Below are 16,432 nucleotides of genomic sequence, written 5' to 3'. Positions count from 1 at the left end.
ATGATTTGAAGAACGAAACGCTTCCAGCTAATAACCATGAAGTTTGAGTGCTTGTCTTTAAAAATTGGCAGAAAATTGCTTACCAGTCATGCAAGTGCAGATCAGTCAAACATGCAATTATGGAACGGACATGAATGCCTTATTTAGACAAACAATAAAGTAATAATTTCAAAATGTCTGCGAAATATGGGAATTACCTACTTGATATTGCATGAAGCAGTGGCCAGAGGTTTGCTAGCCTAATCAATTATTGTTACATATGCTTTCTCTGTAGCTGCTGACGGTTGTACCAAAATAATCCAAATTATCACGCGCGCGCTGACGATTGTTAGCTCATACTTCATGGGATTGTGTCATGGAAGGGAAAACATACGAGATAAAACTGGTTAGCTAGCACGATTAGGCTACTTGATAAGCCTGCTTTGTTGTTATTATCAGGAGTGAAGAAGATAAAAAATTCATTAGCTCGCTTTTGTTAAGTTAACTATTAAGACAGAGAAGAAATTAGGCTGTAGCGAAAAGTACAATTTATTCGTTTTGAAAGGAGCAATCGAATGACTGCGAATTGAAATATTAGAACAAATGTTAATTTATTTGTTCCCAGCTTCAAACAATTTTTGATCTTGCATCAGCTTTAGCCTGTGTGAAGTCTTGATATTACAAATTACAAGTTTTAATTTTGAACAAACATAGTTAGGCTATGACTTTGTTTTGAAAGGAAGCCAAGATCGTAAACACAATTGAGAAATTATGCAGAAACAACACAAGGCGCACGGCCGTTGAGAGGATAATTTGGGTCCGGTATCATTGAGTTTCATGACTCTCAAATCAAGACACTTCTGAGAAAAATACACTAAAACAATTTTCTGAATCAATATCTCCTAATAGTACGCGGTAGCTTTTCCAAGTTTCCAGGCTCAATGGAAAGCTTACGGACCCGTATATCATTCCTGGTCCAAAAGTAACCCCTGGACCCCCTTGTCAACGCTACTGATTAGGCGTATGTAAGTGTATGTATTGAAAATGAAACTTGATTGAGGCGATTTTAAGGCACATTTGTTGAAAATTCACTAACCTACTCATATAAAAAGGGCATTTAAGAACAAGTTGCCTATTTGACGATATTAAAACATAAGTCTCTATTTAAGGCTTCACGCTGCAGTCAGAACCAGATAAGGGTTATGTTGCTAAAAAATAAAATATAACTGATCAAGTTGGAAGTTCGATTCCAGAACCTAAACGAGGGTGAAACACGAGTATGGTGTTTTCCATTTTCTTTCGATCGGGGTCATTACTCTAAAGTTAAACGAAAGAATGCAATGGACACATGGTCGACTTCTTTTATTTTCTGAGTTTCCAATGGTAATGGTGTATTTACTATTTACAGCTTTCATGCAATTGCAATCATGACGCATATAAAACTACACTTGTTCTTAAACATTTGTTTTGTTTTCTGCTTTTCCGCAACAAACTCGTTCCATGTTGAAAAGTCTCCTCCATCAAGAGGTAATTGAAGTGATTTTTTTATTATTTTTGTTGAGAATCTCAAAGAGCCATTCCTGTATCTTAACTGTGGACTGTGATGCTTGAAAACTTTCAAATGTAGGTTTAAGTGATGGCTTCTATGCTGTACTGTGTTCAAGTAGGCTATTATATCCTATAATGTGAATAAGCTATTGCACTGTAGAGTTATAGACTAATAGTAGTAGCTTACTATTGCTATTGATAAGATATTAGTCTAATACGCTATTAATCTGTCATTGTGTAACATCAAATTGTTAAGGTTAGATTACTGTGGCCAACACCATATAATCTAAGTTGCCCTTTTTACAAATGCACAATTGTGGGACTAGCTTACTTAATTTGCAAATTGCAAGACTGATTCTCTTCAGATTTATAATTATACTTTGTGAACAGGAGATGCCACAAGAGATGATGACATGCCGTTATGCGAAGAAGCTGCGCTGGAAGACACCATTTGGCCTTTTCACCATCGCAATCTATTTTCTTGTCCTGCTGCTTTAAAATTTGCAAATGGTAAAAAGTTGCATTTTTTAGACCTAGCGTCTTTTTGACGAAGGTACAATTTAATGTAAATGCTGCTGGAGGAACTATGAATTAATACGCCATAAATTCAAGTTAAAGATGTGTTTGGCTTATGTTTAAAAAAAAAATTAGGCTATTGGCTACCAAACTATAAAACTTTATTTTTCTGCTCAACAAATCCGCTTAAAATCCAAAAAACTCAAAGGATCTTTGTAGCTTGTAAATTTGCTAGAAAAACTCTGAAAAACAAAACGATGGATTCCAGTTGATATTCAATCTTCAATAAAAATTTGAACAAACAAACATGAATTGACATATATAATTAATCGCGAATACCTTCGCAGAAAAAGACAAAAGAACGTTTGTTTTTGATCATCAACTGAAGACGGAAGGGGCAACCGACCCAGACTCCTCCTCTGAGTCTCTTGACGAAAACTCAGGTTACTCTCCTGATGATGATTTACTAACTTTCTGGAGTAACATCGTTGCCAGTCTCCTCCTGGACAATGTGACGGTTTATGTGAGCCAGTCATGTTTGCATCTTTTTCAAAATGAAAACGTCCTACGGTAATTTTTAGATGCATTTAACTCATAGACCTGAATGTATTCATTTCAACTGAACTTAAGTGTCATATTGTGCTTTATTTTTAAATTGAGAATAAGCCACAGCTGAATAATTAGATGCAAGCAGTTGCGCAGCCTACTAAGTTACACATAATTTTCATGAGGAGGCATTTCTAAAAACATTTTGAGCGTTTTTTTTTAGAAAAACGCCTGTTGGCTAATAATAGCCAGCATAGCATATTACCATACTCAGTATCCAGTCTACATTAAATTACGATACCAATTTCCAATAGCAAGGAGATACTTTGCATAGATTGTGCAATGAAAACAAATAATTTGATAGCAAACGGTTTGAGAAAATTTGAAAATTTAAAAAGTAGCCATACTAGGCCAAGTTTGAAAAATGTAATATTTTATTTTATAGGCACCTTATTGGGAAAATTCTCAACAGTAGGCTATAACAAATCTGACAGCTTTACTGCTGCAAGCCTTACATGCATGAGTTAGGTAGCCTACTGGGTCATGGGAAAACACCGGGTTATAATTTTACTTTTTATTACGTTTTTGGTGAGATTTTGGAGGTTTTTTGAATTTTCTTTTTTTCATTTTAATCTGATAGAGTAGCCTACTCACCAAAATATCCTCCACTGAGTTTTGCATGTAGAATATCCATAAATTTTCGGAAAATTGTGACACTCAAACAAAAATAGAGTATAGCCCAACGGACGAGCTAAATTTTCATGCTCAATCGCAATACAACGATGCATGGGACTAGTTGAGGTATATGAGTAACTCCTCTTTTGCAAGCAATATTTTAAAATAGGTCCTCTTTTCGCATTTGCTGTACTTTACATCGAAACCCGTTGACACATTTTGCCTGTTTTCCCTATCCGACATAATTTACCAGCTGTGCACTGCACAGCTGTTATAATAAGCCAACGTTGAGCTGGGACTTTAAATGTAGGCTACATAGCCTACCACTTGACACTTGATAAAACTTAAAATTTAACTACAGCTTTATTTTTAACCATTTAATTCATAATTTTAACCTGCTTTCTTTTACTATGCTGGGTTGCTACACTAATTTTAATGCATTTGCAACATTTATAGAGTTAAGTTGGAACTCACAAGCATAAACAACCAAGAATTCAATATCACTCCTCAAATGTTGCTTAAATATTACAAGAAGAACGGCAGTGCTTTGAAAGGACGAGTGGAAGCGTTCTTAGAAAGCCCTGTTTTGGGTGAGTTGTAGAAACGGCGACTCAATTTCAAAGTCACCTTTGTCTTGTAACAGAAGTCGAGGGACGTTTTGAAACTAAATTTGTTTTGAAGCACATGTAGTCTACACCGGAAAACTAAACTTACTGCACTCGAAAACACGTCGAGCACAGGAAATACGACTGCATGTTTAGGCTATATATAGCCTATACTTCCGTAGTCCAATTACATAGTAGGCCTACAACAGGAGTGAGTAACCTGCAGAGGCGAAAGACCCGTAAATAAAAGTTATGAGATCTTTGGAACAATGCTAATTTTAAATAAAATTCAGCCTGCAAAACCTTTTTAACATGAAGATCCTGCTTATGAATTTTATTTGAGATAAACAAAATTATTGTTTCTCCAATTAATCACAATTGACATAGAACTTTGGTAAAAATTTCGCAACCCAGCACAAAGAATTAATTAGGCTAGTTGCCGCTATCTGATGTAGCAAAGAGCAAGAGACTTGCGTTTTCCTGGAACATGTTATAAAACCACATGTTATACAGTAGCCTATTTCAAACAAGTGTAAAGCGATATTTTGATGTAAAGCCAACACTTGACGCACTACACTTTCCAGCAGTGTAATTAGCACTCATATTAAACTTAAAATTTCATTGGGTCAAGAAAACTCAAACCTAAAGTCAGATTGAAACATATGTCGAAATAGTAATGTCTCTGAGCTCAGCCACACACATGTAACATAACACTCTATTCGTGAGATTATGTCTATGCTTAGGCCTAGTCGTGTTTTGAGTCTTAAAAATTTACAGAAAATTTGTCTAGTTGTGAATTTCGTGATAGCAATGACAATAAAATCAGTCTTCTGAAATTTTCAAAGACAATTTTTTGGCACTGCTAAGTTTTTTTTGTAATAGCAACTTCAAAATTTAGTTACCAGAAACTGCCCAGAAGATCTCTTTTGTGAGGACAACGCACATTGCACCACAGTCCTTAACAATCCTCAGTGCCGCTGCTTTGATAATCATAAAGGAAATCCATTACAAAAATGTTTTGGTGAGTACTGCTTGAAATTAACCACAGCCATCAATGCTTTCTGACGTTGTTCAGTTGTTTTCGTGAAATCATCGGTTGCTAAGCGTGCAGCGCGTGCACAGTTTTATGATGGAAAATGCTTTTCAATCTGATGGATTTGTCTGGTTATAGTTTTCTAGGAATTTCCAAACACATATGCATAGCACTAAGAACACGAACAAATTGATGTTCACTATGTTGAGCATGCTGTGATGAGTTTTTGCGAAAGTGTTCACTAGAAGTTATAAAAATAATTAGCCTAGTCAACGGAATTTTGCAATAAGATGAAAAATTTTACATTTCGTATTAGTTATGGTTATGTCTACTGGTTATGTCTTCGATACATTTCATTTTTTACGAACCTTACATAACCAAACAAAAAACCCAAAATGTTGGCACTAATCTCATCTTAAACAAACGTTTCGAAAACAAAATTGTTTTCATCTCCAGTGCTATTAATAAGTTATAAAAACTGCTATTTTAAAATCGATGAAAAATAAAGATGAAAACAGTTCAGTTTTCGAAACGCTTGCTAAACATAAGTTGAGTAACCTATCTACATGTTGGTTCTTTCAACTTCTTTGTTTTTGGACTAGATTGACCGGGCGTTTCAACCATTTTGCTGTCTGGGTTAAGCTTATATAACCAGATATATTATAGCACGATATATTTCTAGGTTTTTGCGAAGCTCAGACGATTTGTGGACTTTCTTTTCCTGAAACGTGGGCCGGAATGATAGCTACCTCCAAAGAAATATGCCCTTCAGGTAAAACACTATGGAATAACTCTAGATGTTTCCACGATTTTTCGTTATGCTCCGTGACTTGGGGGCAGAAAGCTTTAAATTTAAAATTATACAATCCACCTAAAATGTTACCTTTAAAGAAGCATGGATGAAATACATCAAGACTAAAACGTCATTGTTTTTCTCTTCCTGTGCAATACAGAATTAATCTTAAAGTCATACGCATTGAAAGTTGAAAGAGTCGATAGCTAATGGTATATATTTCAAACTTGATAGCCTACAGCTTGTTTTCGTGCAATCGACAGAGCCGGTGAGAGGATAACTTGGGCCTGGTAACAAAAAAAGATCCTTGGGTCTCAAATGAAGACACTTCTAAAAAAATGCACTTCATTTAAAGAATACATTATGACTTTCTTAAGTTTCCAGACCTCTTGGAAAAGTTACAAACCCCTAAAATCTTCCAGGGCTTGGTACCAAAAGTACCCTCTGGACCCCCCTTTGTCAACGCCACTGGTAATCGATACACGAAAGCAATAAACAAATACAATTAAACGTGGAAACTAAATTACAGGTTTCTCGAAAGCTTCGGTTTTGTGCCAAGGAGTGGCAACATCTGAAGAACGCGCCAACTATGAGTTTACCACCTTCAGGAGCATAGCGTGTGGAACGAGCGTTGAATCCGTCATATCAGGAGTATGTTAATTAATTCCTACCAATTCCCAGCCAGCAAACGTTGCCATTTTTACATTGCTTCAACGTTGTGAAAAGTTAACGATACAAAAAACTCAATTCTTGCTGGTTTGGATAGGATTTGTATTCAGCAAGGAAACTGCAACATAGCTTATGACTTGCGTTTGATCTCACTGCTTGAAAACGATAGGCCACTAAACTTTAAAGTTTATGGCATAATGAAACAATATGATTTATCAAATCTACCTGCATGAGAAATGGGCAAACAATGAAGTTGTCAGTTTTTGATAGAGCATATAGGACAAATCTACAAACGACAACTCGAAGCGGTTTCGAGATCAACACGCTGGGGCCTGTGGAACTTCAGCCCATGTCATTCGCTAATCTCGATGAAATATTATATATTCAAAATATTCCAAGTGATATTCAACCGTATGCGGAGTCGGTTGAAATACTTTTTTTACTACTGGCAAAAATGTGGAATAGGTTGAACCATGGCTACCTAAAGATATAGGGCCTGATTTGTCACATTTTGCAGAAATTTCCAGATTTTGCTAACTTTGGGCGACTGTTTAAATGAATTTTTCTAAAAATTATATTTTTTTGCCTTCTTTTCTGTTTTCCACAGACGACACAATAGGTTTTAACATCATCAGATGTTAAAAAACAAAGACAATTTGATTTCAAAGATTTTAGTCAGACTGTCAATTTTTCAATAACAGTCTGATTGCACGTTTTTCAACTTTTTCTTTTTTTTTCATTTGATACTGCTTCCCCAAGCCAGCAAAAAGCTTTTATATCATTAAGAGACAGCAAAAAGTAAAAACATCTCAGAAAATGTCAGTCAAACACTCTAGTACAGTGGTTCTTAACCGGGGAGGTCCCCCCCCCCCAGAGGGGCGTGAAGCATCTCTCAGGGGAGGCGCGAGCTCTACAGCAATTTCAATTTTTTAATTACTTTAATGTCTTCATCTTCGAAGCATTGAATACTCTCAACCTTAAGCTTCAAGGGAAAAATATCAACATCATTAAGCATCATGACATCATTCGAACTTTTATAGCCAAACTCGACCTCTGGAAGAGTCGAATTGAACAAAGAAATCCAGCGAGCTTCAGTAACTTGGATTCTGCTCTTAAAGATGGTAACTTTCAGTCTGAGTTGAAGAAACAAATAAAATCCCACCTTAATGAATTGAAAGCGGAGTTCATCAAATACTTTCCAGATCTGGATGAGAAGCGTGAAACCTGGAAGTTCATCAGAAACCCGTTTCAATGCGAAGTAGTTGATATTTTCGAAGAAGGACAAGAGGAGTTTCTTGAGATGAAGTTCAACTCCACAGCTAAAGAAGACTTCAAAAAGAACTGGAACTTGAAACGTTCTGAGCCAATTACCTTCCTGTTTACCCTCTTATCGCAACTCGGGCTCTTCGCATTCTAACAATGTTTGGATCCACGTGTCTTTGTGAAGCTGCATTTTCTGCTCTCGTTTCTATCGAGACCAAGTACAGAAACAGGCTGAGAGTTGAAGAAGACTTACGTTTTCACTCTCTGGAGTTAAACCTCGCATTAAAAATCTAATCGCTAAGAAGCAGTGTCAAGTATCTCACTGATGTGTACAATAAACAGACAAAAATGCAATTTTTCTAGTATGATACTTATTTAAAATCTAGAGGGGCGCGAAGCACATGACCATTATTGAAGGGGGGCTTGATAGAAAAAAGGTTAAGAACCACTGCTCTAGTAGTAGCGATAATCAAAATCTGCAAAATGTGACAAATCAGGCCGCACAAACAAAATCCTTCACAAAAAAAATTAAATTATTAGGCACTTAACTCCAGCACCACACCTGAGCAATTGGAAGTATACGCTTCATATCTCCAAGTGCTAACTGCGAACTCATCAGCGTTGTCCACAGAAAGCGTGACAAGCGTTGTTGAATTTTTAAGAGAAGCCTCAAATCAGCAATTCAAGGTTAGAGAGTTTTGACTTAATGAACACAGTTTTGATTTAATAAAAGCAATATGAAAAATGGGTTGTTATACCTTTTATCTTGTAGTTTAAATGACTTACTTTACATTATGTTTATAATGTAAAATTTCGTATTTAGAGTAAAATTTTGTATTTTTGTATTTAGCGGAGTGTAGTTTAAATGATATTTTATCAAATCAACTTCGCCATTTAATTGTTTAGCTACCACATATAGTAACCTTAACCTTATAGTGGAACAATGCACGTCTCCATATAGGTAATTCTGGTATATTTTGTATCGATACATAGCCTAAACTTGTTTGTGACAAAATAAGGTCAGCATAAAAGCCGTTGCTCCAACTTGCGTATAAAAAAGATCTACATTTTATTTAATCTTTTAGCTGACCACAGACACGTCTTACCGGACCCTGATGACAGTGGCCACCCAGTTGGTGCAGGGATACTGGCAAGCAAACACAAGTGAAACAAGAAATCTCAGTTTAATATTGGCGCAATCTCTACCAAAACTTGCTCTACGAACGGCCTTCAGTGAAAATCAAACTTTATTTCGCTGGCAGTCAAGTGCTTTTGCATTGCAGGTGAAGTATAGCCCTATCCACCATGTTTATAGACGCACGTACAGGAAAGCGAATGCTGGCAGTTCCCTTTTCTTAATTAATGAGTTTGAAAAATTGCATCAGTGCTATTCCTGCTACGACTCTTGGAAACAAGCTTTCTTTCGGCGAAAGGAAACGAAACAAAATCGAAAATAAAAAACATTTTGCGCTGAAACTACACAAAATTTTGTTTTCATTATTTTGCGACGTAGCCTACAGCCCTACAATGCATTTATTCGACCACCTTTCCTTGCTCTAACTATCGATTTTCTTATATGATTGTGCAAGGTCAAGTGGCTTGATTTTTACTGCAGTTTTTAGGTTTGAGATGACGTTTCGTCAAATGAGATGAAATTTCGTCGAAACGAAATGTTGTGTCATTTCAAATCAATTTCGAAATAGTTTTTGTTTCTAGTTAGTGGCCTGCCAACATTGATCATAAAATAGCTTATGGCCACAAACTATGATTTTGACAGATTATTGTATTATTACGATTGATCACGATTGCTACGATTTAACTACCATATCATTACGGTTTCGTTTCAATTTTAACAAGTTTGACTTGAGAGATATTTCATCCATTTAATTTCGTATTTATCAGAGTGCTGTTTTCTGGATTACTCTTGGAAGTCCATAAACAGCAAAATTTAAATAGCTATTTTTGCAACCACGATTTTTTAAAGTTTTTTTTTGTGTTTTCGTGTTACATTTTAAAAACTTTTACATGTTTCGAGTTTGCTAAAGACGGCAGAAGTTTTCATGCATAAAATGTTGCAATTGTGATGAAATTGTAGCTTATGTGGCTTATCGGTATGGGTTACAATGTACAGGTACACAAAATGTGTTCCCAATTTTAAAGTTAAACTTGGTAAAGTTTATTTTGATTTTCACAATATTTCAGTGCAATTATGTAAGAAGCGTGTTATGAAAGCACAAATTTCCACTTGCAAAAGTGAACTGCTGCCCTTATATGGCCACGGTGTTTTTCAGTTGAAACAAGTTCTCAGTACAATCCTAGCAGTTCCCTACGTGACGAACTCCGCCTGATTTGATGTCATCCTAAAAAAGCCATGCTAGCGAGAAAGTAGAAAATTATTCGGCAGTAAATTGTCTGACATAAAATTATCATTTTAGACAAATCAGATAAATGCCGCGGTGAACGAATCACTGGTATACTCTCCTACCATACGATCGTCAAGGGACGGAAATTCGTCGTTTCAACCAATTTCTCTAAAAGTACCAATTGCTGCTGTGGAAAAAGCAAGAGAACAACAAGCAAGCGTAAGCCCGGAAACATCAGGGCTCAGAACAGCTTTTCTTTATTACAGAACCGATGAATTGTTTGAGTCTGAAACAACAGTTTCTAACGTAAGTCGCATACCAAAGGAAATGTTGTTTTATCCTTATACTTTGGTGCCACATCCTGTCGACTTGTGGTTTTATGTTTCAAAATTTACCAAACGACTAAATTGTTATTGCCGAAACAGTCAGGTATCATTGTTTTATCAAATGTACCTAACTTAATATGCTTGCTAGCCTTGTCTGTGGCTTGCTACTGGCTTGTCTGTGGGCCAGTTTATTAATCACGTTCAATGGTTATTATTATTTTTTAAATTCCTTATAGCTCAATCGATCTCCACTAAGCTCGTCGTTTTTATGATATTTTCACGTCTGCAGACGTTGAATCAATGTTGATAGGGTACGGGATTTTGTTGGCTGGGGTAATATAAAAGAGCAAAAAAATGGGTCACGCAGAAACAGACAATCAGGAAACGAAGGTTAGCCTACATTTCGGAGTATGTGGTCCACACAACTATGTGAGCAACACTCTCCAGTCCTGGAACATAATGAAAATTCTGTAGTTATGTAATAATGAATAGCGTTTTAGACAAGAAAAAATGTTTTCTTCTGCTACACACCATAACGTATCTTAAAAATGTTTTTAAATTAAAGGAATATGAAAATGCAAGTACAAACTGAAAGCTAATGAGCTGCAGTGGCATGTCAAAGTATGTCACAAAATGTTAAAGTTTAATCTTTTTGTGACGTAGGAAAACATGACTACCGTGCCATGTACAGTAAAAAAAATGACAGTACGAAAAAAACATGTCCTTTTAAAACATCTGCAAATGTTGAATCTATGTTCAAACCTTGGCTTTTGCTGGCTGATGTAAATTTAAGTCCATGATAATGCGTCAGAGATTCAAATCTCTTGCAAATAGGTCTTCAGATTTCTGTTTTTTTTTTTTGAAGATGGATATTCTATTTCATAAAATCAATCCATTTACTAATTTTTACATGTTTTACTAGGTTTTGTCGGTCAATTTAGGCGACAATTTGACTTTAGATGATTTGGACGAGCCAGTGACAATCAGCCATCTTAACGTGAATGCCAAATACGGCAAATCTTCGCTGAAAGGAGTGCAGCTTTTGGTAAGAATTTTTTCATAAACTTGCATCAGTGAAATGTATCAAGTAATTTACAAAAAATTTAGCCTATGCTAAACAAGTGAGTCTGTAGATTATGAAGCTCTTATTCACGAGCATTTTAGAAACTGTACTGTGTCAATCTCTGATTGGCCTGCGTTAGTGGCTCAGACTTCTATTACAGCTATGCAAAACTGCCAAAATTAAGCTCTCGAAAAAGCTTTTTCGGGCCGAAACTAAAGAGCCGTACAATCAATCAATCAGCTTAAAAATAGCAAAAAATAAATGTGCTTTTGACCATATTTTTTATTTAATATTTTCTGGTGTTATTATAATCACAACGGCTTATATTTAATATTTCGACATCCGTGGTTTAACCTTACAACAGAAGGTTTTTCAGGTCAATAAAACATTTATTGAATGCGTTTTCTGGAACTTTTCTCTGAATGATTGGTCATCCGAAGGCTGCTGCTTAAACGATACCTCAGACCACCCTGAGTGCCAATGCAGTCATCTCACGAACTTTGCCTTAATTGTGGTATGACATCAGTTTTGTTGGCTTAACGTTTAACTGTTGCTTAGCTGTTGATTTTTATGTAGTAGAGTGGACAAACTAAAAAGAACAAGATATAGAATCTAAGCGTTGTTCGTTTTCAACTGTTTGTGACTTTCGTAGAACCGATGGCTAACCAAAGAGTGCTTGGGACCGATTCAAAGAAAGTAGGCTATCCTATCTTCGGACAGGTCATCGAAATGTGGTAGAGATAATTGACAAAAAAACTGACAGAACAAACGTCACCACGCATAAATTTCATAAGGATTTTTTTACAAATATTTATGAAGCAATAGTTTCACCTTTTGTGCCACATGCTAACATAACATACCTGGCGGGCCAGTGCTGCGGTGGCATCACACGGGTTGTCGACCTCCAAGATAGCTAACAACAGAACTCGTGAGTAAAACCTAAGTTATTTATAGCGAGAAAAGTGTACAAATTAGTTAACATTTTGCTAATATAATGTCAACCATAGCCCTCTACCCCAGATGTGTTGTCAGGGGCTCCTTCCAGGAAGTTTTCTCGCCTGGCAGAACTACTGAAATTTGACATACTGTTCTATCTTCTAACGTTGTTTATGTCAGATTAGGTCAAGAGAAGGTTTTTAAATTTCGTGACGCTTTCAGAGATCCGAAAATGTTCCAGCCAACTTTGAACTGCAAGTAGTAAGCTTGGTGGGATGCGCATTGTCCATCGTTGGCTTGTTCATAACTATCGCTGTGATGGCACTGAAAAAGTAAGAACAACCAATAACATTAGGCCAACGAGTTGCTGGCTACATTAGGCCACTATGAAACGAAAAAGATATTTTTCTGTATTGCGTACTTTATGTTTTCAGTGGTTCACCTAAAAACTGACGACGGCTAAAGTTTGAAATTGTTTAAAATTTTTCTTTGACGTCAGTAGAGATCTGTCCTTAAAGTGTATTGCTCAAGCGCACACCCCAAGAGACAGTGCAGCCATCGCTTCCTACATCGATAGCTGATTCCAGTTGCTTTATATTTTCGCCTAAATTTGCGATGATCTTTTTTTTGTAGCGAGGGTGCGACCGCTCCTTCTGCGCCTCCATCTCATACTGCTATGCTTAGCTTTAGCTTTTTTGTTAATTGCGCCAGGATATCTGGAGATTACAACTGAGTCATATCTTTGATCTCTGATTGATGTGTCATGCTACGAATCGAAATATTAAATCGAAGACTTAACAAGGGTTATCGTTATAATCGAAGATAGCCTATATTATCATGATAGTAACAACTTTTTTTACAGAGATCTTCGAAAATATCGTACGAGCAAAATTCTTTTGAATATTTGTTGCAACCTTTTTATCGTTTACATCATTTTCATCTCCGGAGCATCAAATGCCGTTGAAAACGCAATTGGTTGCATTGTAGTAACTGCTTTGTTACACTATTTTCTCCTCACAACTTGGTGTTGGATGACTGTTTACAGTTTCGAGATGTATTTTTCTTTAGTGAAGGTGAGTGACAGAACATTGTTGTTTTAATGTGTTCTCGTTTTGTCTTAACTGTTGTCATTGCTACCGTTTGGGGAATCGGACGGAAAGAACAAACACCTTCTCGTGGTCCCTCCCGTCAGTACCATATCTTCAAGACAGAAAAGATACCCTGAGCAAACCAGGCGCCGATCCTCGTCCACCGGGGATGTCCCTCGCAAGGCTTGCGTGGGTCAGGCTCAACCGCCTGCGAACTGGCGTCGGCCGCTTTCGTTCGGACATGCACAAGTGGGGCCTGGCTCCTTCATCAGAATGTGAGTGTGGTGCCACTGAAAAGACCGCAGACAATGTCATCCACCACTGCCTAATCCACCGGCCTCCACACGGTACACATGGTCTGAGGGTCCTGGACGACGAGACTGTTGAGTGTCTAATGATTTCCTGCCCTCCAATCTAGCTTTGAAAGATCTGCTCATACGCCGATGATTGCTACCGCCATGTCGTTTGCTATTATTAACTTACAATAATTATTAAATTTTGCTTCAGGTATTTGCTAAACACAAAAGTGGATTTCTGGTCCGATGCAACATCTTCAGCTACGTTCTTCCTGCTCTTATTGTAATTATCACGGCTAGTGCATCACTTGGTCCTTCTGCAGAAGAAGCCAGCAACCCGAACCTCTGTGGCTCAGGTAAGCTTCAATTCTCAGTGTCATCTAAACTGTTTTAAAACCTTGACTTTGTTAGCCTAGCCTACTTGATTTCTGTTTGAGCTGACCGTGGCAGCAATTTTCATATGTTTTCATTTAAAAATTTTATTGGCTTCAATTACGCCATGCCTAAAGTTCTTTTAATTTTATTTATGTTTTATTTATTGATATTGACAGTGACAGACGCTCTTGCTGAGTCCCCATATCACGCAGACAACGTGTGCTGGTTGAAAGGTTATCCTCTCTACTTTGGGTTTCTCCTTCCTGCCGGGTTGCTGTTGACTTACAACCTGGTTACCTTTGTTCTTGTTACCTATGAATTAAACCAACAGAGTAGCGCCGTAAGTGATATTGGCTATTTCAGATAAATTTTAACAAAACACTGCAAGACGTTGAATCAATGAAAAATGACCAGTTGTAATCAGTTGTAATCACCTTTACAGTCAATCCCAGGCCCGGATTTAAGGGGGACAGAGGGTGAAGTTGCCCCGGGCCCCCCTTTTGAAAGTCCTCCCGACGCGGAAAAATATGATTTTGTGTTAATATTATTATTTTCTTTCAGCGTTTGAAGTTTCTGCAAAATGCCTCCTTTTTCTTTCAAGGTTAATTTTAGTCACAAGGTGGCGACTGAGCTTGGCGTAAATGCATTAGCAACATTGCGGGTAACTTCCAAGTTACCTTGTAAAGCTTTTTGCGCGCTCGGCGCGAAAAATTTTTTTGCACGGGAACCCCCCGATCTAAAAGTGCCCCGGGCCCCCTATCAGTTAAACTCGCCCCTGGTCAACCCAATAAATGTTTTGTCAAAAAATGACTTAGTTTTACGTTTTTTCTACAGTCAGACCAACTGAAACGCGTCACCAAGGACTCGTTACTGATAGCCGCCACAATGACGTTCATCATTGGATTGGCCTGGGTCTTTGGATACATCCTTTTGATTTCAGTGGACCCGACGTTTTACACGGTGATGAGCTGGTTGTTTGCGGTGTTCAACACTCTGCAGGTGACTTAATTATGGCTTGGTAGAAAACACCGTTTTGCTGGATTAAATTAATCTAACACCAAGATAGTGTGGCATCAACGTAATATCTCGACTTGTGCACACTTTACAGTCCATTACGTCATCAATGCAGAGCAGTAGCGTTGACAGAGGGGGGTGCTTTTAGACCAGGGCCCGTGACCATTCTGAGGGGCCGAGAACTCGAAGATACCACCTCTTATCCGTTAGATGTAGTGCATTTTTCATAGAAGTATCTTGATTTGGGTCCGGAGGATCTGATTGGTAGCGGGCCCAAATTATCTTCTCAACGGCGCTGATACAGAGTATTATTGCAGTACAAGCAGCCTAACAATAAATTAACGCTGTATTTTGTCTCATGTAGCCTACCCTACAAACTCGCACTTTAACTTTTTTAGGGATTTGGAATATTTTTGCTCGTCTCGATTAGACGAGAAGATATGAGGAATGTTTGGTGGAGTCCGATCAAAAGATTCTTTACACGAAAGAGCCATCACCACTCTCCATCTTCCAAGTCGTCAACTCACATGACATCTGAACGAAAGCACAACAGTGGAAGTCACTTCGTCATGTCAGAAGTACAATAACTTACCATCCCGCAATTTTGGTAATCCACTTAAGCACTTCTACAAATGTGAAGCTGCTGATGCGCTTGTTCGGTGGAGGAGAGGATTGATTTACATGAATAGAGCTTTTGGACACTTTAAGATTATTATAGGCCCACCTTAGCCAACAAACTGTATATTTTTTTTATTCTTTTTTCTTGTTATCAAAGCGTATAATATTCTAAATCTTGATATTTTTTTCTGTAAACTTAATGTAGCTTGTTCAACTGACTGACTGACTAAATAGCTTGTTCAACTGACACGAGTTTCAGGCTATCTAATTAGTCCCAATTTGCTATAGACCACCTGCGTTGCAGCTTTTAGATTGTTCGAAATAACAGCGTTGTATTTTTGCGGTAAGTGCAATAAAAATACCTACAAGATTTGAGGCTAGGCTACCTATCAAAATATCTTGACGCTGTTGCGTTTCCCAGACTGTGCACAGGCAGTGGCGTAGGCTGCTGGGAAGGATTTTCTTAAAGCCAGGATTATTTTCTAATTTTTCCTTTTAGAAAAACGATGATTTGCTATTGCTAATTTCAACCAGCATAAGATTAGTTTTCTCTGCCTGCATTAGGATTTGCAACAACTAGGGCTTCTTTGGATAGATTGTGTATTGAAAATAAGTAGGCTAATATAATAAGCAAACAGGGTAAAAACAATTTGACGACTCCTTGGCCAAATAACTTCTACCTAATTTCGCACTGCACTGGCAGACCGCTTAAAAATCATATTTATG

General features: G+C 37.4%; 1 protein-coding gene across 2 annotated transcripts; it reads left to right on the top strand.

Moving 5' to 3' along the window:
- Window positions 1–1,416: 1,416 nt before the first annotated feature.
- LOC145781068 (adhesion G-protein coupled receptor G7-like) lies at window positions 1,417–16,076 on the top strand. 2 transcript variants are annotated; one of them, XM_082592803.1, is made up of 18 exons: window positions 1,417–1,506; window positions 1,918–2,037; window positions 2,391–2,613; window positions 3,721–3,854; window positions 4,768–4,890; window positions 5,585–5,674; window positions 6,225–6,346; window positions 8,168–8,314; window positions 8,713–8,910; window positions 10,063–10,296; window positions 11,239–11,361; window positions 11,756–11,893; window positions 12,538–12,647; window positions 13,178–13,388; window positions 13,911–14,055; window positions 14,251–14,414; window positions 14,909–15,073; window positions 15,487–16,076. In XM_082592803.1, the coding sequence occupies exons 2-18, from the start codon at window positions 1,941–1,943 to the stop codon at window positions 15,673–15,675; spliced, it is 2,613 nt and encodes an 870-aa protein (XP_082448929.1). In that variant the 5' UTR covers window positions 1,417–1,506; window positions 1,918–1,940; the 3' UTR covers window positions 15,676–16,076. The 2 variants fall into 2 exon arrangements, with proteins under 2 accessions (XP_082448929.1, XP_082448930.1); XM_082592804.1 differs by lacking the exons at window positions 8,168–8,314; window positions 8,713–8,910; window positions 10,063–10,296.
- Window positions 16,077–16,432: the final 356 nt, after the last annotated feature.

The sequence above is a fragment of the Aplidium turbinatum genome, chromosome 12, assembly GCF_918807975.1.
Source record: "Aplidium turbinatum chromosome 12, kaAplTurb1.1, whole genome shotgun sequence".
Taxonomy (NCBI): domain Eukaryota; kingdom Metazoa; phylum Chordata; class Ascidiacea; order Aplousobranchia; family Polyclinidae; genus Aplidium; species Aplidium turbinatum.
The sequence above is the reverse complement of the archived record's forward strand: the minus strand, read 5'-3'. Positions and strand labels throughout refer to the sequence as shown.